At 36.2% G+C, this 24494-nt stretch overlaps 1 protein-coding gene across 2 annotated transcripts in view; it reads left to right on the top strand.

Annotated features, from left to right (window-relative positions):
- Positions 1–23224, top strand: part of LOC149785068 (bifunctional arginine demethylase and lysyl-hydroxylase JMJD6-A-like) — a 58832-nt gene extending 35608 nt beyond the window's left edge. The window contains exons 8-10 of one of the 2 annotated variants that reach the window (XR_016425357.1): positions 6201–6364; positions 10053–10229; positions 14940–15068. Coding sequence is in view for 1 of the 2 variants with exons in the window: in XM_089978794.1 (XP_089834920.1) it covers positions 6201–6364; positions 14940–15120 (345 nt within the window). In the remaining variant the exon portion in view is untranslated. Of the gene's footprint in view, positions 1–6200; positions 6365–10052; positions 10230–14939 lie in introns of both variants that reach the window. The other variant, XM_089978794.1, reaches the window with a different exon arrangement.
- The last annotated feature ends 1270 nt before the right edge of the window (positions 23225–24494 follow it).

Raw genomic sequence — 24494 nt, 5'->3', positions numbered from 1 at the left:
ATTGGCAGAAGACCCGCAGGCTACCAACGCTTAAGCATTATTTGTGAGTTTTATTGTGTCGAACACAATCTACCTTTATCAGCTGGAGACCATGCTAAACATTTGTTCTGACATATGTTCCCAGACTCGAAAATCGCTTCCAAATTTTCATGTGGAAGAACCAAAAATGCTGCAGCTCCTGTGCATTCCTCACAGCAACAGTGACAGCGAAAGAGTATTTTCTTTAGTGAGGAAAAATAAGACAGACTTTAGGGTCTCCTTAGCTGCAGAAAATTTGCCAGCAATTTTAGTCCCCAAGATCAACCAGCAGACAAGAAGTCGGAACTGTTTTTAGTGTTCAGAAAACAAATTTACGATCAAGCAGTTGAGGAAGTTCAAGTCTGCCATAGTATCATGTCTTGATAAATAAATATTTCTGCATATATGTAGTGTTTTATTTTTATTTTGCGAACTTGATATAGTGTAGTATTGACGGTCAGAGTAGTCAGAGTGGATGGAGTTTTTGTCATGGTATTTTTCACAAATTCATGTCCAAATTCACGACTTTTTATCCCTATTTTCACTAATTGTGAGCCTGGAAGGTTGGCAGCTATGCATATTACTTTATCTGCCTGCCAACCAACCAGTACACCATACGAATCAGCTATGTGCTGATGAACATGGAGATCATGCAGCTGTTTAGACCTTCAATAAGACCCATATCTCATTTAAAGATGTCCTCCACAGAGAAGGCAGTGTTCCTAGACAACAAAGTACAAAAACATTTGGCAAATATGGTTTTTGGTTCACAACATAAACAATCAATCTTCCCTCGTTTGCAGTTTAGTGTGGATGACTGATATAGAGAAGTCGAACCTTATCCCTTTTCAACTTTCTGTCCATATATGGAATTCTTACTAACTTGGCATCTTTCTCCTTCAGATATGTTCCCCATTCACATCTCATTAGGAATATTAGCCATCTACCTCGCAAATACAGCCCTATTAAAGGATGAAAATAATCTTTTCCTGTCTATTTCAATTGGCAAAGGGCAATAACTCTTGTCTATTACCTCCCCTATCCACCACCAGGTGTCACTAGTTTTTAGCTTCTTTGCTGTACTTGATAACATCATCCAGTTTATCCTCCAACAATCCAAGCCATTTTTGTGTTCTAATGAGTATGCAATGTTCCTTTTGGATGTATTGTGTGGATTAATGATTCTGCTTATTGACAAGATGTTTTTACTGTTTCTGCCAAATTTAGTGATTTTGTCACATATAGCGACTTTGTCCTTTTATGACCACATCATACCATGGTATCATTGACCTCTGCAAGGTCATCACGAGTCGGCATGACTTTGATCTTTTTGTTTGCTCTGTTTGGAATGGAGTTGGTTTTAGCAAGTTTTTTTACATGCTACATTGCTAATTTACTCTTTTTTTTTTTCCTTTTTGTGTAGTTTCAGTACAAAATTCAACTAAATACTTGCAGTGCACAAGTTCAAAGTATTGTCTTTAAGTTTTGAATGTGACACTGACTTTGTTTTTCCATTGTTAGTAATGGGGAATATATTTATATTAATGAGTTAGTAACTTGATGAATTGCTAATTTATGCTTTGCTTTCTCCTCTTGTGTCATTTCAGCAGAACGTCATTTAAAGGCTATTTATGCAACTTTAGAGCATGGAAGTCTACCATGACTCATGTTTTGTTTATACTAAGTATATATTATCTATGATATGCAGCATCTAATACGTTGTCAAAGGAAGTCTGGACTACCATTTTAGCTAGTTAGTCACATACTGATTTGCTAATCTGTGCTTTGTTTTCTTGTGTTATTTCAGGAGAAATGTTTACTAAATGCATGAAATTCTTTCGAAGCCATAGTCTTTTTGGCATTTAAGAGAAGGAATAACAGAATAAGTCATGGAAGACAATCAACAGTGCATTGTTGGCAGATACCAATTCATTGGGGAGTATTCCCCCGTTTTAGGCAGCCCAGTGGGTGTAAGTCACTCCGCATTCCAGGCATGTCCCTCAGGCCTGTAATTCAATGCACATAGGGTATATATATATAATCAATTGGATCCACTTCCTTATACCACTGCACCGTTACCGGACATCATTAGCCATCCAGCCATCACCAACCGTCCAGCATGGGGGACTTTTTGAGAAGACAGCCCAGCTGACTCTGACTCTTTGGGGCAGTGCTCCCCAATGTTATCCAGCCCATTAGGCACAAGCCCCTCCACATGTCCAAGCATGGTTTTTGAGCCTGACTCATGGGGTTTGTACCGGATCCTTTGGGTCCAATGCATAATAAACTGCAATATTCCAGCCAACTATGATTACGGGGATCTTATAGACAGATCCATCCATCAAACTATACTATCAGCAACATGCTCTTTCTAAGCTGGAGATTTCACTGAGAATTCTATCTGGACAGCCAGGTCCTTGGAGCCTCCAGTACTGATGATAGCCAGACCATCTTCTACACCACTAGCTTCCAGGCCAACCATTTGACTGGCAAACCAGCTGGCAGTCCCAGCATGGACAGACTTCTGTATGTTCACTGCTTGTCAACAAAGGAGAGCTAGTGACATTTTCATAAGGATTTGAATTGACTCTTCATACTGCCTGGTGTGTTTTTTCCAGACTTACAAGTAATCCAGATGGGTTTCATTGCACAGTGAGTGTGATGGAACTCCTTTAAATCCTTCAAATCTTAGACCTGACCATGGAATGAACTGAAGTTTAACTTCCAAGCCACAGTCGAGGACATTTAATAGGTGTTGGCTGCTTCAGAATGCCCTCCACCCCCTACCTCTATTCTAAAGAATTGGTAGATCACAACGAGCAGGAAGAGATGAACAGCTGCTTTCAATATTGATCTCCTGGTACTTAACCAGAATATAATAGCTGTGTTCATATGGATTTGGCCTCATTTTCACCATTGAGACTTGACGGAAACACCCAGCAATATCCATACTTGGGAAACAATGGCCGTAATTGCTAGGGTCATTGACCAGGGCTGCTCACCATACTATGGCCAATACTTTGACGGGTTCAGCCAATTTACTCTGGATACATGTCACATGTCTGTGATCCATGTTTCTCAAACCTTAGTCATACCATTCCTTTCCGGACAACCCTGTTCAGGTCACTGTTTCTTTGGAGGAAAAATAGAGAAAGTTTGGAGAAAGGCATCTCATGAACTGTCCCTCTACCTCACTGCTCAACCCACACAGTTGAGTCCCTGCCAGCGTGAAAGGATGTTAATTGGCCTCAGGACATGAGTCATGTACACCAATATCAATCCCTAGGAAACAATCATACAGAGATGGTAGGAAACCAAATTCTGAGCTCACTTGATCACCCTATTCCCCCAGAATGTGTGTGTGTGTGTGTGCATGCATGCATGTGTGCGATCCAGGTCATTATGAGGGGCTGCAAGTTTTCTTCATCAACAATCCCTCCCCTATCCTCTCTTCATGGATGCACCATCAGATCTGGAGAAGGATGATTTTCTACAATATGGTCACTCATCAAAAGGTGGTGGAGCTTGTGCAAAGACCATAATCCCCAAGGTTTTATTCAAGGCTGTTTCTTTTTGGGAAAGCAAACAGCAAGTGGAGACTTAACTTCGACTGAGGTCACATCAACCAATTCAGGATGGAAACAGCGAGATCAAACTACCTCTCCAACTGAATAAGTATGCTATCATTGTTGATCTGAACAATGCATATTTTCATATCTCTATCCACCCTGTGTCATGAACATTTTCTGTGTTTTTGCTTACCATGACACAGTTAATCAGTTCAAAGTTCTCCCTTTGGCTTCTACATCAGCCCTTGGGCTTTACCGAAATTACAGATTACATCATCACCCTGTTCTGATTGACGTCATCTACAACAATGGCAGTGTACCTGATCACATCCTCCAGAAACATGTAAATTTTATTCTACCCCAAGGCAGGAATGATCTCTCTTATTTAGATCATCCAGGCTTTCTAGTGAACTGGTAAAAGTCCAACCTCTGTCCATCCCAGAATTTTGTCTGTATCTTTAATGCGAACATCGAGAACCCAGTGGCGCCCCTTCTCAAGTCCCCTTGATCAAACAGTCGTGATTGCACCTGAGATTCAATCACTCCTGCATTAGTGGTGCAACCCAAGTTGGCTGACCATGAAAATTCTGCTGGAGAAGACCCAGGTGGAAATAATGGTAGGTACCGATGCAAGTTTGGAAGGCTTGGGTGCCCACCTGTTGCCTACCATCAGCGACATGTGGGAGCCTGGGGAATGGCCTCTACACATCAGCATCCTAGAAATGAAGGCTGTCAAAAGCACCATTCACTTATGAAAGGATCTCCTCTGAGGCAAAAATGGTCCTCATTAGGTCTGACAACTCCTCAAACAGGGAGGCACCAAACCACTCAACTTTTTGTTTGTTCTGATTTGGCAGTTTCTACAGTCATGTGACAATCTCCATATCAACATACAATTATCAGAAACATTCCCAGCAGACTCAATGTCTCGGCTGACACTCTATCCAGAAGAGGTCAAGTCCTGTACATGGAATGGTTTCTCCATCGATCAGTTATCACTCGGATTTGTGCACAATGGGTGCTTCCAGTGATTGACCTCTTTGCAACAAGGTGGAATTGCAAGCTACCTGACTGCATCTCTCCAGTTCCAGACCCAAATGCTGAGACTGTGCATGCACTGTCAATCATTTGGGAGGTGTTGTGAGCGTTTGTCTCCCCTCACGCAGTGCTGATACTGAAAATAATCCAGGAGTTATGGGGTCAGAATAGCAAGATGATTCTGATAATCCCTCTCAGATAGGACCTGTCCTGGGTCACCAATCTACTCATTCTAGTGATAGATCTGCCCAAAAAGATTCCAGCCAACCCCAGTCTTCTCAAGCAACAAGTCAGATTGTCCTTCCCTGCCCAAACCATCCTCTACCTATACACTCTTGGCACTTATCAGGACAGCCTTGCAAGACAAACAGACAATTCAAACCTTCGATTGTGGAGAGAATCTTGAGAGCAAGAAGACCCTCCACTCTGAAGGCTTACGAGGGAAAGTTGCATGTTTTCAGGGACTGATGCCATACCAGCGACATCATCCCTCTGCATGCCACAATCCCTCAACTGGCTGACTTTTTCTTTGGCTCTTTGAGGAGAAACAGTTGGCCCCAATTTCTATCAAAGGCTTCCTCCCCATATTACTGGACACATTCCAGCATTGTGGTAGACATGCTTTTTTTTGCATGATATAGACCCTCTTAATCTTTAGTATTTTTTGGACTCAATCAACCAAAATCCCTCACTCTATTTCCAAATGGAACCAATCCTGGTTTTAACATGGCTCGATTGGAATCCATTTGGACCTCTAGCCTACACTTTGCTGAAGTCACGATCATGCCAGTCATGTTTTCTGATAGCTTTAGCTTCCGCATACATTGTAAGCGAGCTGCCTGCCCTTTATGTCGATCCGAACTCTGCTTAATGGTTCTCTTGACACAGCCAGGCTTTTTGCCCAAAATAGGTTACCATTTGTCGGTATCTAAAGAGTCATCATAATTTCCATCCCTTAAAAGGTAAGCTACACAGTAGCAGCAGGTAAGTATTACATCATTAAAATTAGCTATACCACCCTCCAACTCCCAAAAATCTGCATGTTTAATTTGGCAATAAAAATGTAGTAATTAAAATTTTATGAAAAGGTTGTAAAAAGTTTAGTTTTTTGTTTTTCCTGTTTGGCTGTAGGTCTGTATTTGGCCCATTAAACTGACTTCAACAATTTAGCATTCATGAAATGTTGATCTGAAATGCATTATTTAGCATTAGCTGCTTGCACACGGTTGTCATGAGGGTTTTAAATTTTGTACAAAGATCTTGTAATTTTATTTGGTTTGCACATTCTGTCTCTTCCAGTTGAAAGACAAATTTACAAAAAGCACAACAAAGTAATCCATGATTTTTATTTTCAAATTTGTCTTGATACTTTGTTACATGCTCCAGCTATAGGTGGAAATTCTTCACCAAGGTCATGCATAGAATCTGCTTTAGACTATTGAATACCTTGACTGACTAGGAAACAGGAAGACTGTTTTCATCATTTTTAGTTTTTCTGAGGAGTTTAAATATATAAAAGTAAAGATACAAGTAATAATGACTTACTGTGATATGTCAACACACTTTTTTTGGTAGAAATTACGTCCAGAGATAGCTGCTGTTGCAGATACAGTTGACCTTACAAAACCGAGTGGGTTCACCTCAGATAGTTCAAGTTCTGGCTCATCATCCAGTTCCAGTTCCAGTGAGTGCAGTTCCTGTGAAAGCTCAGACAGTGAGCCTGAGATGCACAGAAAAAGGTGAGCTACCTTCATGCAGTTGCTTTAATCTTTACAAATATTCCACAAATCTACATTCTGAACATGTAATGCATTGATATTGTCCATCTGTCCATCTCTTTTAGTTTAGGACTGATTGGCCTGGTGTCAGGATAGTGTGACTGGGTTGGATATGATTGCTACATGTCTGCGGCATGATGCCCCAGTGCTAGACATCACTATAAACTGACACACTGTAGACATTGTAGCAATACGACTGAAAAATTGTTAAAGCTACATTAAAATTCCAAATCACATACATGCATTTGTTGCTGGCTTGCCATTACATTACTGGCAATGGAGATGTTAAAATCCTAGATGTATGGCACCATTCACAGACCAAAAAAGATACATACTGGTTATCATCGGGATACACTATCCTAATCTAGGATGCCATCTGACTTAATAGGCTTTTTCAGCTAGGTCACATATGACGAAGGTTTATGTGTCACCTCTTTCTTCTTTTTACAAGGACTCATGCTCACACGCTCCATCATCCTTTATTTGATCCATTTATGTCTAGGAAAGAATTAGTCTTCCGCACATCAAACATTTACAGCTTTTGTCACCTGACTACTGCCCACTTCCACCAGCCTCGTTGACCTTTTGGCAATTGTCCACTGCACCATCCTTAAAGAATATCATAAAGCTTTGCTTGGTTGGCAGCCATTGTTGTCAAACCTTCCTTTAAGTGGCCATGTAGAGGAAGTTTGTGAACAGGTTGCAAAGGCATACATGCCAACCATTTAAGTTTTTGGTCTAATCATTATGCTTTTTTTCACCAAATTTGATCTTAATGCTTGCATATGTAAGGATTATGCTTTTCCGATACATTACAAACTAAAAATAAAGCAATCATTAGTTGTTTCTGTCCTTTATATTAACATCTTTTAATTCCAATCATCTTAAAAATTTGAGAACATGCTATAAAGAAAGACTGTTGGATGAGAATAGCATAAGAGCTAATTTATCAAGATTCGACCTACATATAAGTTCCTAATTTTTTATTTATAGCAATGTAAATGACCCATTTCCATGAAAACAGATGGGTTTCATTAATTTTAAACGATGCCTTGCAGATTCATTATATTAATATTCAAATGGTGCTAGATGTTAAGCAAACAGGCTTTTACAGTTTGACTTGTGTATGAAACTTGTTAGAGGAGATGGGTCTTTTTAAACTTAAAAGCATGTCTGATCAGAAAAGGGACAAATCAACACCACTTTACAAATTTGTAATAAAAAAAGAATACAAGAGTGATGCAATATAGCACTCAGGTCAAGCACTTCATCATGCAGAATTTGTGGACCTCACGATAATATGGTAAAAGTGAGATATATTGACTGATAAAAGTAAGTGTTGAATACAAATAATTTGTCAGTATGTTTTGTCTTGGTTTTAATCCTCATTTTATTTGCCTATTTCATTTTTTTTCTTCAAAATATTTGGACCTATAGATCCATGTTAGTAGTAAAAATAGACATGTACATTTTGAGCTACGATGTTTTAGCCTCAGTGAAGTAGGGATTTTTAAATTGGTACATGTAATATATAGATTACATTTTTTGTGCTCAGATTACACTTTTTTGCCATGTATATTAGCAAAAGTTAAGCTTATACCTATATCAAGGTTAGTTTTTATGCAAAGGAGACACATCCCACAGAAACCAGTGTCTTAGACTTAACACTCATTTAAGAACAGAACAGGGATCAGTAAAACAGGAAGACCCTACTAATAAAAGAAATAATCCTGTGTGCCCAAAGTTTAGTCTAAAATCATGGTTTCCAGTGACCAATGACAACAAAAAGCATGGAGATGGGGTCATTTTGTTTCTCTCCTTGCTGGCCTTGTTCCAGTATGAAATGGAGCCATACTCATTTCACCTCTTTTATATATCCCATTTAGGGGAAGACTCAGTCACCTTGCCACAGAATGGAACATACTATGTTCTGACAATCCATGGTTCCTGCATGTCCCCTCACAAGACCTCTCAATCACATTCAGCACCCTGTTTTGCCACTAAACTTTTGCTGGATTTTTGGGGGACAATTTTACTTTATGAGCCATATCAGGGCATATGGAGTCACTATTCTAACTCATATATTTCACAAGCTATTTCCCATACCTTCGCATATCAGAGAGGGATCCTTCTTGGTAATGGGATGTAACTCCCTCCATCTTTTATCTAGATCCCAAAGTCAGCGAGTAGTCTCACTTTTACAGATCACTCTCACATCTCACCCCAGTCTGCAGGAGTTTGAGACTTGGCTCAACCAACTTAGGTACGTCAGAAAGCTTGCCAGTAGCTTCATGTGTGTCAGTGGTTCTTCCTAGGGTCTTCCCAAGTTCTTCCTCTACCAAATATTCTAGCTACCTTGTATAGCCTATTAGTGCTGAAACATGGCACTAAACCCCACACAAACAAAAACAAACCACCTTTTACCTATTCTCATAAGGTATTATGACCAGATAATGTATTTGAAGAAGAAATTATTTTTGAAGTAAACTGTTTCTTCATTAATACTTACCTGACCATAATACAGACATATAATTGCCAAGTGTTGTAATTTCTCCTGTATTTTGGACCTGAATACAAGTGAATGTTTTTCATATTAAAAATCTGTTTTTGTATATGTAAAAAACAATTCCTTGCAATTTTCTGTTCAGAATGGGCACCCAGTTCTATTCTTAGAGTGAATGTATTGCATTATATAGGCTATAGAGTTCTAAAATATGATTGGTTGATTTGAAATTGATGCTATCATGCCAGTCTTTAACCACCAGATTGGATAGTGCAAAGCATGTGCCACTATCAGTGTATCTCATCTTCATCATGTTGAAAAGGAAAGCAGAAGATTCAGAATTTTATCCTGCAAAGAAAAGAAACAGAACTGGAATAACAATTATGCTGTCATGTTTAAATTTGTGAAACCATCTAGTAAAGGAGAAAACTTAGTGTTTTGCAAATTGTGTAATCGTGATTTTGCTATTGGGCATTGAGGTGCCTACAACATAAATCAGCATGAAAAGGCTAATAAAGATCAGCTTGCTACTTCATTGTCAACAGTACAGCCTGAGAAGTGTCTATGAATACCAGAGAGAACCTTGATGTAATTCGATCGGAAGTTCGTTTTACTAAATTCCTTTTAAAAAGGAACCTTCCTATTTTGGTTGCTAGTGATGCTGGCCATTTATTTCACACACTTTTTCCAGACAGTAAAATTGCAAATTATTGTGTGCTAGAATGAAAACAGTCAGCAGAGTTGTTTTTTGTTAGGATTCCTTTCTTTACCTCACTCTCATGCTGATTGTGAAAGGGTTTTTAGTTCAGTTAAAACAACTGCATAGAATTCAGATCAGCAGTGAAAGGTGGTACATCGGAATCAATAATGATTAAAAAGGTGTGGAAAAGGCTGCGATAAACAGTCTGTATCTGATGACTTACTCATAAAGTACGAGAGTGCAACACATGCATCTTTCACATTAAATAGTTAACCATTTTATTGTCCTTCTTTACTGATGGTTGTAAATGTTGTAAATAGTTACATATGCATTAAAGTTTTAAAAATCAGTATTTGTTTCTGAGAATCAGTATTTTTGTCATAATTAGTATATTTTTCGTAATTAGTATTTTTTCAGTAGCCGTCAATATACATCTTAACTTACAGAGTGTGTATTTCTGCTCCAGTTATAACTGAAGCAGGAACAATATTCCATGACAGTCCCTGTATCCAAGGGGATACTCTTGACTAACTCCAACCTTTGTGAGCATACGACTTCTAAAATCGTTACTGCTAAATACTAATTGTGAGATGGTGGTCATTCTCCAAAGGTGTTATGATTGGGTAAGTGTTATCAAAGAAATACATTTGACATTCAGAAAAAGTGGTTATTCCACAATAACTTTATAAGCTTATGGGAGGTAAATCCGCAATAACTAACACAACTAGTTGCATCAAATCTACATGTAAACACAAAGCCCCACCATGTCAATACTGTCTAGACTCAGCTATGCCTTATTAGTACCTGCATACACCCTCATGTCAATACTGTCTTGACTCAACCATGCCTTGTTAGTACCTACATACACCCTTATGTCAGTATTGCCTAGACTCAACCATGTCTTATTAATACCTACATACATCCTCATGTCGATACTGTTTAAACTCAGACATGCCCTGTTAGTACCTGCACACACCTGATGTCAATACTGTTTAGACTGAGACATGCCTTATTAGTACCTGCATACACCCTCATGTCAATACTGTTGAGACTCTGTCATGTCTTATTAGTACCTACATACACCCTCATGTCAATACTGTCTAGACTCAGACGTACCTGTATACACCCTCATATCAATACTGTCTAGATTCAGACATGCCTTATTAGTACCTTCATACACCCTTCATGTCAATACTGTCTAGACTAAGACATGCTTTATTAGTACCTAGATACACCCTTGTATCAATACTGTCTAGACTCAGACATGCCTTAGTGTCAATACTGTCTAAACTCAGACATGCCTTATTAGTACCTATGTACCGCCTCATGTCAATACTGTCTAGACTCAGACATGCCTTATTAATACCTACATACACCATCATGTCAATACTGTCTAGATTCAGACATGCCTTATTAATACCTACATACACCCTCATGTCAATACTGTCTAAACTCAGACATGCCTTATTAGTACCTATGTACCGCCTCATGTCAATACTGTCTAGACTCAGACATGCCTTATTAATACCTACATACACCATCATGTCAATACTGTCTAGATTCAGACATGCCTTGTTAATACCTACATACACCCTCATGTCGATACTGTCTAAACTCGGACATGCCTTATTAGTACCTTCATACACCATATCAATGCTGTCTAGACTCAGACATGCCTTATTAGTACCTTTATACACCCTCATGTCAATACTGTCTAGATTCACACATGCCTTATTAGTACCTACATACACCCTCATGTCAATACTGCCTAGACTCAGACATGCCATATTAGTACATACATGCACCCTCATGTCATTACTGTCTACACTCAGACATGCCCTATAAGCCCCATTAGTACCTCATATCGGATATTAAATACAGACCAGATGCCTAATATACTGTTAAAGATACTCTTATTACATTTTGTGGTTTTTATCCCACCCACCTTGATGGAAGTTTGATGCATTGTTACACTGGGAATATGTACTATGTTCACATTGTATGATTACAGCATTGACATTTCTCATTCACTGTGCAACCATAACATGTAATTTGTGCACACAGTGTGTTATTTTACATAATTATGAATTTCTGCATTTGTTTTAATCATATTTGAAGCTGAAATGTGACCAGTACATGTATTAAACACCCATGATTTGCATATGATGTTAATTTCTTCCTTACTATTTCGACTGTACTGCTTGCTAACAGCACTAACCCTGTACATACAAAATAATAAGATAAGTGTGTAGATTTAAATCTTTATTTCAAGTTACATGTATTTGATACACATTGCAACCATGTGCACTTGCACAGGTTAGCTGTGTATATTTGTATTAGTGTTGAGTCATAATTTGCAATTAGAATAGCATGTGTGTGCTTTGCTGCTTGCATTAATTGCAGGTTTGTGTCACTAACATTAGTGATTGATGCTACTATTTAAAACCTTTAATGTTAATGGCTATGTATTGTTCTGCATTTTTGTTATTAAATATCATTACCTTTATTTGGTGCCACTATTTTTGGCACCATTAAATAAAATAATATACAATCAAATGGACCAAAAAGATGGTGATAAAGTGGACCCTTATCAAGTCCCTAGTCCAATGCACATGGGGCAATGGAACAATAGTGATCACTTTGGTGTCTGTGCACATTCATGTCCATATATTCATACACATGCATGTCCATACATTTATACATAATGTGTTTCCATGCATGTCCATACATTTATACATAATGTGTTTCCATGCATGTCCATACATTTATACATAATGTGTTTCCATGCATGTCCATACATTTATACATAATGTGTCTCCATGCATGTCCATACATTTATACATAATGTGTTTCCATGCATGTCCATACATTTATACATAATGTGTTTCCATAGATCCTTCTGCCCATACCCCAGATTTGCCTCAGTAATCAAGAGCTGTATTTGGTTAGTTTATCAGAGCTGTATTTGGTTAGTTTATCAGAGTTGTATTTGGTTAGTTTATCAGAGTTGTATGTGGTTAGTTTATCAGTTGTATGTGGTTAGTTTAAGTTTATAAGCAAAACAATTTTGGAGCTCAGAGTTATGGATTTTTAAGAACTGTACAGTTTCCAAAGATGCATCTTTGTTTATAGTCATATGGATCGTTCTTTTTAAGGGTCAGGTGGATCATTGTTCATAGTCATTTGGATCATTTTTTATGGAGTCACACAGATCAATGTTAACAGAGAAATGATCATTGTTGATTGAGTCAAATGGATCATTGTTTATAGTCAGATGGATCATTGTTTATAGAGTCAGATGAATCATTGTTTATAGTCAGATGGATCATTGTTTATAGGGTCAAATGGATCATTGTTTATACGGTCAGATGGATCATTGTTCATAGTCATTTGGATCATTTTTTTATGGAGTCACACAACTCAATGTTAACAGAGAAATGATCATTGTTGATTGAGTCAAATGGATCATTATTTATAGTCAGATGGATCATTGTTTATAGGGTCAGATGGATCATTGTTCATAGGGTCAGATGGATCATTGTTCATAGGGTCAGATGGATCATTGTTTATAGGGTCAGATGGATCATTGTTTATAGGGTCAGATGGATCATTGTTCATAGGGTCAGATGGATCATTGTTCATAGGGTCAGATGGATCATTGTTTATAGGGTCAGATGGATCATTGTTTATAGGGTAAGACGGATCATTGTTTATAGTCAGCTAGATCATTTTTCATAAAGTCAGATGGATCATTGTTCATAGGGTCAGATGGATCATTGCTCATAGGGTCAGATAGATCATTGTTCATAGGGTCAGAGGGATCATTGTTTATAGGGTCAGATGGATCATTGTATAGTTAAATTGATAATTCTTTATAGTCAGTTGGATCACTGAATGGTCGAATGGATCATTGTTTATAGTCAGATGGATCATTGTTTATAGAGTCAGATGGATCATTGTTCATAAAGTCAGCTGGATCATTGTTTATGGGGTCAGATGGATCATTGTTTATGGGGTCAGATGGATCATTGTTTATAGGGTCAGATGGATCATTGTTTGTATCGTCAAATGGATCATTGTTTATAGACAGATGGATCATTGTTTGTAGGGTTAGATGGATTATTGTTCATAGGGTCAGATGAATCATTGTTTATAGGGTTAGATGGATTATTGTTCAAAGGTTCAGATGGATCGTTGTTCAGATGGATCATTTTTCATAGGGTCAGATGGATCATTTTTCATAGGGTCAGATGGATCATTGTTTATAGAGTCAGCTGGATTAATGTTCATTGGGTCAGATGGATCACTTTTCATAGGGTCAGATCAATCATTGTTTATATGGTCTTTAAATTTATGGTTTACAGCAGTTGTTCCCCATGAATAATATTAATTTAATGGCAGTTTAATATTATTCAGAATGCTGTGATTAACTTGTGGTATACGATGTGCAGCTGCTGTTTCTCCATATGATCATAGTAATTACATCTGTCTGTCCATCGTTAATCCATTTTAGCATGATGGAAAAAAAACAACTATTTAACTTAAAGCCATAAAATTGTACTTACAATATTCTGGTCTTAAGTGGATTTTACACTGTATACTGTGCTCTCAAGAGGATGAAAAGAATTTTACATTCTGTACTGCGGTTGTATTTGGATGGACAACTACAATATTCAGATCAGTACATCAGTTTTTCTGTTTTCTTACACATATTTTTATCTTTTTGGACTTAATGATGTCAAGCCCAGTACTCTGCAACTCATTACATTCAAAGCAGTAATTTAGTAGTAGTAGTAATATAGTATTTGAACTAATACATTCATATCTCCAGTTATGTACAATATTATTTTATAGATGCCTCATCTTTACCTTAGCATCACACACACACACACATTTTTGCCTGTATCTTTACACGTCAGGTGTTAAGATATATTAATATTCAGATAGATGAGCAAGTGCTACATACTTTTCTTTTACTCAATTCAAATTATTTTGATGGGTAAAAGATCTATGTTTACTGTACAAATGATGCAGAAAATAGATTTGAGTAATTTTCAAACCTCTTTGAAGAAAAGGTTTTAACAATTAAATGGAATTCAAATAAATTAATTTATTTTTATTTGTATATATGGTAATATAATGTGACACATGTTACATGTATGATGTTAATACTAATTTATCTTTTCTCATATTTATGAATTTAGCTTACTGAGATTTGGGAACAATTTACAGTTTGCTAATCACAGTACATTATTAAAGAATTATATTTAGGCATAAATGCCAAGTTTTCAATGAGCAATTATGCTAAGAAATTTGTTTTATTTTCATTTTAGACGAAGAATGTCCAGGTCTCAGCAAAAGTCAAGATCAAGTACGCCAAATGGCCATTCAAAATCAAGGACACCAAATGGCCATTCAAGGTCACAATCAATGTCAGACTCATCCTCCAGTAGTCCTGAAACATCAAGTCAGAGTCACAGAAGTATATCAAGCACACCAAAGAACTCCAGATGATAAGAGTTTGGCTAATGAAATATTGTAGAATCTCAAGTTCAAATAGCAAGAATCTAGACCCTGAACTTTTTGAGCCCGAAAATCAAGCTCAAGCTCACAGCAATGAAATAGCTGTGTTATACTTAGTATGTTTAGCTTTAGACCAAAAGAGTTTCTGCAATGGCCTGTTGTCCATCTGTCATCCACCATCATTCCATTTGCACAAGTTTGTGTTTTTGCTACTCCTTCTAAACTTTACAATTTTTTCAAAGGTCCAATTGGTTCAAAATGAAAAAAGTGCCCCTTGGACACTAATTTTGGCTGCCATTGTAGCCATCTTGAAAATCTTGTTATCTCTAATCCCTGATGTTCTAATCCAAGATTCATTTCTGCATATGTCTATTGCAAAAATTAAAGTTTTGATATTTGACCTATGGCACCATATATTATTTTAAAGAATCAGGGAATACTTATGTTGGCATGGAGCAGTTTTGTTAAAGCAGTCAGTATATACCATATACAGAGAGTACTCAGTGAATACTATGTGTTAGAAAGCACTCAATATATACTGGATGCATAGAGTATCTAGCTGAGTTAATGCTCTGTGTTAGAAAGCATTGAGTATATACTGGATGCAGAGTGTCTTCCCAGAGTATTTAGCTCCTACTTAATGTTCTCTGTTAGAAAGTATTAAATATATACTAGATGCAGGGAGTATCTGGCTCAGAGTTAATGCACTTTGTTAGAAAGTATTCAATATATACTGGATCCGAGTCAATGCTTTGTTAGAAAATATTCATTATATACTGGATGCAGAGAGAATCTGGGTCAGAGTCAATGCTCTTTGTTGGAAAGTATTCAGTATTTACTGGATGATGAGTATCTGGCTCTGAGTCAATGTTCTGGGTTAGAAAGTATTCAATATATACTGGATGCAGACAGTATCTGGCTCAGAGTCAATGTTCTCTGTTAGAAAATATTAAGTATTTACTAGATGATGAGTATCTGGCTCAGAGTCAATGTTCTGAGTTAGAAAATATTCAGTATTTACTGGATGATGAGTATCTGGCTCAGAGTCAATGTTCTGTGTTAGAAAGTATTCAATATTTACTGGATGCAGACAGTATCTGGCTCAGAGTCAATGTTCTCTGTTAGAAAATATTCAGTAGATACTGGATGACAAGTATCTGGCTCAGAGTCAATGTTCTGTGTTAGAAAGTATTCAGTATTTACTGGATGATGAGTATCTGGCTCAGAGTCAATGTTCTGTGTTAGAAAGTATTCAATATTTACTGGATGCAGACAGTATCTGGCTCAGAGTCAATGTTCTCTGTTAGAAAATATTCAATAGATACTGGATGATGAGTATCTGGCTCAGAGTCAATGTTCTGTGTTAGAAAGTATTCAATATATACTGGATGCAGAGAGAATCTGGATCAGAGTTAGAATACAAAGCTGTGTACTGAAGTTTTAACCAGGGCTTACAAATATTACCTATTGAGATTTTTGTCAAATTTTGTCTTCAGAAAGTCAAATTCAGGAACTAAAATCTCAGTAAGAATGTAGCCATTATAAATTTGTCAGATCAGGGACAGAGCAAAAAATAAATTTTCAGCTATTTTTTAAAGTATGTTTGCATGTTCAGAAGCTGGATTTTAAGAGATGCAAAATAAACCACAGTAAATTCACCATGTACACTGATAGATAATTTTGTTTTTTATAAGATGAAAAAAGTCCCAGTATTTGAAAGCTTTCACTGCAAAGATTGAACTCCAGCAGATCCCATGCATGATGGAGCCATCTTGAAATCTTTTTTATAGTTCTTCTGAATAGATGGTTGAGAGACATGGGGTTTACACTGAAAGACTTCTTGTGATATCTAGTTGGTCCTAAATAAAATGATGCAGATGAACTGTTGTCATCATGAAAAACTTGTAACAACTCCTCACAAGGGATACTCATATTGACATGAGTTTTTCACTAAAACACTTCTCACTTAATGTATTTGCCTTACATTAAAATGATTATGTATTGCTATAACTGATACACTGCAGACATTGTAGTGATATGACTGGAAAATTGTTAAAGCTACGATTTAAAAAAAATCACGTTATCTCCCAAAATTTAACAAATCTAGGAACAGCTGCAAACTTCTTTTGAATGGATGGCCATATTTAAGTGGTTCTGAAAGAAAATGGCGGAGATCTAACCACAAACATATCTATACATTTGTGAAGGAGTTTCGAAAATCAGGTCTAATTGAACATGGAGTTAAGGTATAGATCGTTGCTTGCATTGTTGTACTGCACTGCACTAATAAACACAGTAATGTTTAGATATCCAATATATTTTATCCAGTCTTTGTATCTAGTTGCATTCTAATAAACAAGTTGAAACTCAGCATTCTGATTTTGGTCCTAAGGTCAAAGGTCACTTGAATCAGATTTTTATATGTGAGCACAAACAAGTTTATAATGGTTTTTACCAAACCCAGTTTCTGGATATATCTGAACACTGCCTTGTTGGCATAGTAACACACACACACACAAGGATGAATGGATTTTTACCAAACCCCATTTGTGTATATATCTGAACACTGTCTTGTTGGAACGGTAACACACACAAGTATAAATGGATTTTTACCAGACCCATTTTCTGGATATATCTTATCAATGCCTTGTTGGCATGGTAACACACACAAGTATGAATAGATTTTTACCAGACCCAGTTTGTGGATATATCTGAAGAATTTGAATGCTACCAGTTTAATAAAATCATTTGTTTTCTTGGAAGTAGTTTTATTATTGATTTTGTCAAACTTTGCAGGTGGATATATCTTGACATTGACAAAAAGGTTAGTGATGTTCTCTCTATGATATCAGATTCAAGGTCAAGGGTCATGACAGAGAACCTTGTGCTGCACTTACAGGTATCGTGTGAACGTGTAAGAAAAATATTTTTATTACCAAATTTGATATGTATGACTTTCTCAGGAATATCAGGGATGGTTTATATACTCTGCAGTTAAAAAGGATACATGGCCATAGGTAACAGACTTATCCTGGATTCATGGAAACTATTTTTGGCCACTAGATTGCTAGTCCCATCAAAGGACTCTTTATTCAGCATGCTAGTCAAGGAACCAAAAGGAAGAAGAACCTGAAGTTCTACCATTACACATTTCATCATTTTCAAGATTAAAGACCTTCATCAATTTTCAGACTTTGAACTTGGTTCCCAAATGAAATCTGTTGTAGCAACCAGCTCAAGAGGTTCATATAAGACTAACTGCCACTACTAACACACAAGTTGAGTGACCTTATGTCTTCAAACAACAATGTTTAAGCAAGTGAGCTTCTCTAATTTGCAAAAGAGGAAATGAACATTTTTTTTATTTCATCGATGAAAATATATTGGTTATTTCTTCATCCATATCTTCTCATTTGTTTGACATAGTATGTATTTTCAGAATATTGCTTAAGAGAGGACATTAACTAAATCATACCCCTTTTTTCATTATTTTTTTTTTATTGTCCTCACAGGTTGTCTTCACACCTGTGGCATTTTCATCTTTTAAGTACATTTATGTAAATATTGCTTAGTTGAAGCTTCTCCCTTTATTTTTGTCATTATTATCTTTGTATGCTGCCCAGGTTTATCTTCTTTACAAGGTGGAATTACTGCTGCCATTTTGTAGAGAAAGAGGGATTCAAACATTCGATCTATGTTATATTGATGAAACATAAAAGAATTGTCAGACTGTATAATTCAGGCGTGTTTTCATACACCTTATATTATGACATAATGTACAGATTCAAAAGCTGTAGTGAGCACAGATTTGATGAATCTTCATATGATTCCAATAATTCTGTAACTTAAGGTTATAAAGGGGACTTGCACTTGTTGGAAATTAAAATTAGCTGAAATATATATATTAATGTATATCTAATTTTATATATATATATATATATATATATATATATATATATGCTAGTTTGTGAACATCTTCAAGAAATAGATCTGCCACTTTATCATATATCTTATTTGTCATTTTCATGGCTTCAAAAATTTCTTGATTTTATTGCAAACAAAATATTTTCTGGAAGAGTTATAAGAGATATGTAAGTGGAAATAATTGTTTCAAAATTATAAAAGTGATGACCACTCTGCAGCCATTAATAACTTTTTTTTAAAATCTTGGTTCTTCATCATTAGATACCATATACTTGGCATCAGTGGTTGCCAGGTAATTGGCACAGAGTGGAAAAACTTTTGTTTGAGTACCAGCATTTACATTTTAGGATGGGAAATACTACAGGTTTAAGGTTTTAGTCCTGTTTGATTCATGCTTATTTTCAAGGAGTCAAGTTCAGTAAACTTTGGTTAAGAAAAGATAGAAACCAAGGAAGCCAAATTTGTGGTTTATGTTGCTATGTAATTATACCTCTCCCATAAAACGTTTCACCTGATCATTTCATATGCAGCAGTCCAAAATCAGAAGCTTCCAAGTAAATGTGAATTTTTCTGTTCCTTTCTGAATGTTTCAGTGATTGCTATTTTTTTCAGAATGTTTATATTCCTTGTTTGTTTGGCTGATTATTTCCAGGCATGTTTTTATTCTACCAGTTCATGTTAGATGTGTTGGAATCAAAATGTTGACCTTTGTGTTGGTTATGTTATTGTCTGCTTATGATTGATCATGTGTACAATACCACATCACTCTTCATGGATGACATTATCTTTTCTTGCAGCCAATGAATTTGAGTTTCAGTATTTGATTTGAATGTTTTGTGTTATAGGGATAACATGCCAAAATTCAAATTTAAAATTCTGAATGTCTTTAGCTGAGTCTAGATACAGAAATTGCATTTATGTGAAAATTAATAAGTTGGCACAAATCATTTACTAAGTTATGCTTATCAAAGATGAATTTTAATGTTGATGCTTCTATTTCTAGATACATATGACAGCAATTTTACAATAACTCTAGGACCTGAGTAACTTTCTCAGTTGTGTAATGTTGCACTTTTATTTTTTTTTTTATATCAACTGACTTCAGGAAATAAAGATCTTTCTGCTCTTATTTTATATTTTAACCATATGACATATTTCAGCATGCATTAAGCCCAAAAATAAACAGTTTGTATATCTATTCAAAGTTTATCAGGTCATAAACAACTGTTGAATTTTTTATCAACTTCACTAGGTCATTACAAACCTCGTTTGGGGTGTACCTGACAAGTTAATGGACTACCTTGTGTATTGGACCCCATCTTCCAAGTCATCATTTAGTGACAACTCTGCCAGTTGTAAATCTATTGCAGGTTAATACACTGCAATGGGGCAAGGACCTGACTTCACCTGTGACACTGGAGTGTTACACTTTGAAATGGAGTGTAGTTTGGCAGTCAGTACACACTTCATAACAGTCTGTGTATACTTTAGCTCAAAAACCCATTCATCATATTCTGATTCTGCTTAGAAAATTACAGTGGTGCATGCAGTCAGCATAGTTAAAGAACCATTCAGTTTATTCTGATTAAATGTGGGAAGAATATTGTCTCTTAGACCTAGAGTTGTCTTGTCTTCATCATTGTGGGCAGAGTTATGGATCTTGTCAACCAACTTGTATTTCTAAATGTGATTTTGCTTGAAATCAGCATAGCTGTATTCTGGTTCAACTTGATACATTGTTTCAGTGACCTAGTTGTATCTTTTATAGATTTTGGTGGGGTTTTTTTTACTCCAGTTTTAACAGAGTTGTAGGCCTTGTCATTCAGCTTCATATCATGTGATGTTGCTTATTTTGCTGAGTCCATGAAAGGATTAGATTTCAGGTATTCCACATTATCATTTAGAATATCCATGACAAATGAGCCCATCTTTTTCTTTGGTGAACAAAGTATCAAATCTGATTCCAGTATATTCAAAATTCACATCAAAATCAGAACAGAGATTTCAGTTGATGACGCTGACTCCTTAAAAGGGAGCCCTTCTTATCCATATTACTGTCAGTTTTAAACTTGGTTACAGGTTGTGTTGGTGTAATCACAGCTGTCAATCTGTCTCATGCATAGTGCATGTTTTGTACTGGTCCTTACAAATTAGTAACATGCTTACATTTTATAAAACCTTAGCAAGGCCAGGAAAGAGCTTTAAAAAAAAAGTTCATTAAAAAGTCCTTGCGTTTTATTTTTCTAATTTTTTCATGAGTAATATCATCATTATCCTGACAGTTACTAACATTTTTTTTGTTTATTGAATGATACACAAAAAACACTGGAAACAGGAAAGAGAAGTCTGCATACCAATCGACACACCTTAAAAGAATCATGGACTCTTTCAGCATGGAGGTGCAGAATCGACCGATTTGTGACAATGTTTGGTCCTTACATTCAAGACATATTTCCTTATAAAGTCCTTACAAAGTCCTTACGCAGTATTTTCATAAAGTGGTGTGAACCATGATTGCAAGATGTGTTAGTAAAACAATCAGAAGGACCATAACATAATGCATGAGATGGATTCTCAAATGCAGACTACACTGTAAGTTGTCTAACTTACAAGCATTTTATGTATCAAGTTTGCAGAATTTAAGAATGTGATTTGACCTGTTAACTTCTGTATTAAACAAAATATGCCGGGGAAATGTCAGACATGTACATATGACATCAAGCCACATGTGCATTTTCAAAAAGTTCTTTGTGACAAGTAATGATGTCAGTCCTTCACATTTAGATAACAAAACAGAAGTGATGAATGCCAATGGATCCAATTACATTCTAATATATGTTGCACTTAATATACATAAACAGACAACCATCGGTGAGGAATGCATGCTTGAGCTCTTTTCATGCATTGACCTGAATGCGCCATATCATGGTTTTATGAACACAATGATACACAATGCATGTGAAATTTGTGGTCATATGTTATTAGGACAAACTGTATTGCACAAGCTGTTATTAAGTTAGGTTATACAATATGTTCAGCCTTTTCTATTTGGGCGTTTCTGGTATTAGGGTATCTCATTTACAATGTGTAACTACAGGAAGTGAACATTCCTTACAGATGAACAAAATGCACTGGACCCTTACTATATTGTACCTCATTATTTGACTTATGCTCGCTTTTGAGTCCAATTGCAAACTGCATAGACCTAGATCTGCAATTGCATTTTTTGCCAGCAGATCTGGGTCTGTGCAGTTTTTTTTTTTGGAGTAAGCAGTAAAACAAACAACATAGATCCTGATCTGGAGGCGCATTATGCTATTTTGTTTGCCATTTTGACTTATAAGCAAGTACAGATGGTAATATGGTCCCGAAAATAACATAAGAATTATGATGTATCCCATTATAATGGTTGAATTGTATTTCCATGTAAAGCACCCAGTTATAAGGCATCCTGACCTACTACATGGCATGCTTTCTGCATACATTTTTTGAAAATTTAGCAAGCAGGTTAATTTTCATTGCAACTTAATCTTTTTAAAAACCTTTGGTTTTTCAAAATAGAAAAGATCATGTATAGGACAGTGTTTTGAACTAGTCAGAGATGATAGTTATCTCCCATTTAATATGGCCATGTTATATGTTTAAGTAGTGGTTTTAAGAAATATGACAATATTTTGCCAGTAATTTTGCCAGAACATTTCACCATCATGAGCAGTTTGTTATGTACCATTGAGAATTCATTGTGTTGGAATAAATCATCAATTTTTTGTGTTCACATTGTATAGCTTTTTGCTTAGGGTAAAATCATCACTACCAGCAATTTTTATTTTTTGCACATTTTTAATTTTCTAACATTTTATGTAACTTTATTTGCTGAAATCAACAATCACCAACATTTAATGATGCTTAAATATTGTGATTTATAGTATTAATTAGAAGCTTGTGAGACTCAGGATAAATGTTTCTTGTTGTGATTCATCAAGTGACTGCTGTGTATAATTTGTTGTAAACTAGCACTTAAGGGGTACATAAAAGCTCACATTACAAATTTGCTTAGCACTGGAATGTTTGCTAAACAAGATTTTAGGAAATATAATTGTTTTATCTGGTTCATTTGCAAATTAGCTACGTCTTTTACTGATATGAAAAATAAACTTTGTTGATCAGAAAATTGCTGTTTTTATTTTTTATAAACCAGAAGAGCTTATGAGATGGCCTGTTTGTTGTCCATCTGTCTACTAGCACAAGTTTGTTATCACTACCCCTAAACTAATTGGAAAGTTACCATGAAACTTTATGAACACAAGTTTATCCATACCGCTCCGTTGACCTAGTGGTTAGAGCGTCTGCCTCAGATGCAGGAGGTTGTGGGTTCGATCCCCAGCCAAGTCATACCAAAGACTTATAAAAATTGTACTTAAAGTTGCCTTGCTTGGTGTTCAGCATTAAGAGGTTAGTGTTAGGACTGGTAGATCTGGTGTCAGGATAATGTGACTGGGTGGGACATAATGCTACATGTCTGCAGTATGATGCCCCAGTACTAGACATCACTATAAACTGCCACATTGCAGACATCGTAGCGATATGATTGAAACATTGTTAAAGCTACACAAGTTCATCCCAAGGTCTAGTGAGTCCTGAGTGAAAATAGTGTTGCTCATACATCCAATATGGCCACCATAGCAGCCACCTTGTAAATCTTTTCACTACTCCTAAATTGATGGTCATATCAGGATAAGGTGTTTTGAATTATTATGACATATACGGTAGTTTATCTGAAATGAAACTGGTGTCAACCTGACAAGTAATATTGCCACCATGGCAGCCATCTTGAAAATATTGTTATTACTGCCCCTCTTGATAAAAAGTCGTATTATCATAGGGTTTTCACCAGAAGACCTCTTGTGTCTAGTTTATCCTAAATGAAAATAGTGCTGCCCAGACAATTTCCAATATGTCCACTGCAGCAGCCATCTTGACATCTGTTTTATTGTTACTCCACCCGGAATTAAATATAGTCCCAAAATGATTTCCAATATGGCCACCACAGCAGCCATCTTGAAAATATTGTTACCGCTACTTCGAATCAATGGAAAGTCATAGAAGCATGGGGTTTCCTCTAGAAAACTTCTTATAGTTGGTATTATATAAAAATTGTGGAGATCTGGTATCCAATCTTGAAAATATTTACAAAAATTGATTTTCACTAGAAGACTTCTTATGATGTCTGGTTTGTATTAAATAAAAATGGTGCCAGTTTGATGCCCAATATGGCCACCATGGCAGTCATCTTCAAAGTCTTGTTATTGGTACTTCTAAATAGAAAGATCCATCAACACAAATGCTTTTACGAAATAACTAATTAGGCTATATTGTTGGTCCTGAATGAAATTGGTACCAGTCTGGTATTAGTTATGGCTGCCACAATGAACATTCATCAC

This window comes from Sinohyriopsis cumingii, chromosome 13, assembly GCF_028554795.1.
Source record: "Sinohyriopsis cumingii isolate HCF-2022 chromosome 13, ASM2855479v2, whole genome shotgun sequence".
Lineage (NCBI taxonomy): Eukaryota > Metazoa > Mollusca > Bivalvia > Unionida > Unionidae > Sinohyriopsis > Sinohyriopsis cumingii.
Note: the sequence above shows the minus strand (reverse complement) of the source record. Positions and strands in the feature narration are given on the sequence as shown.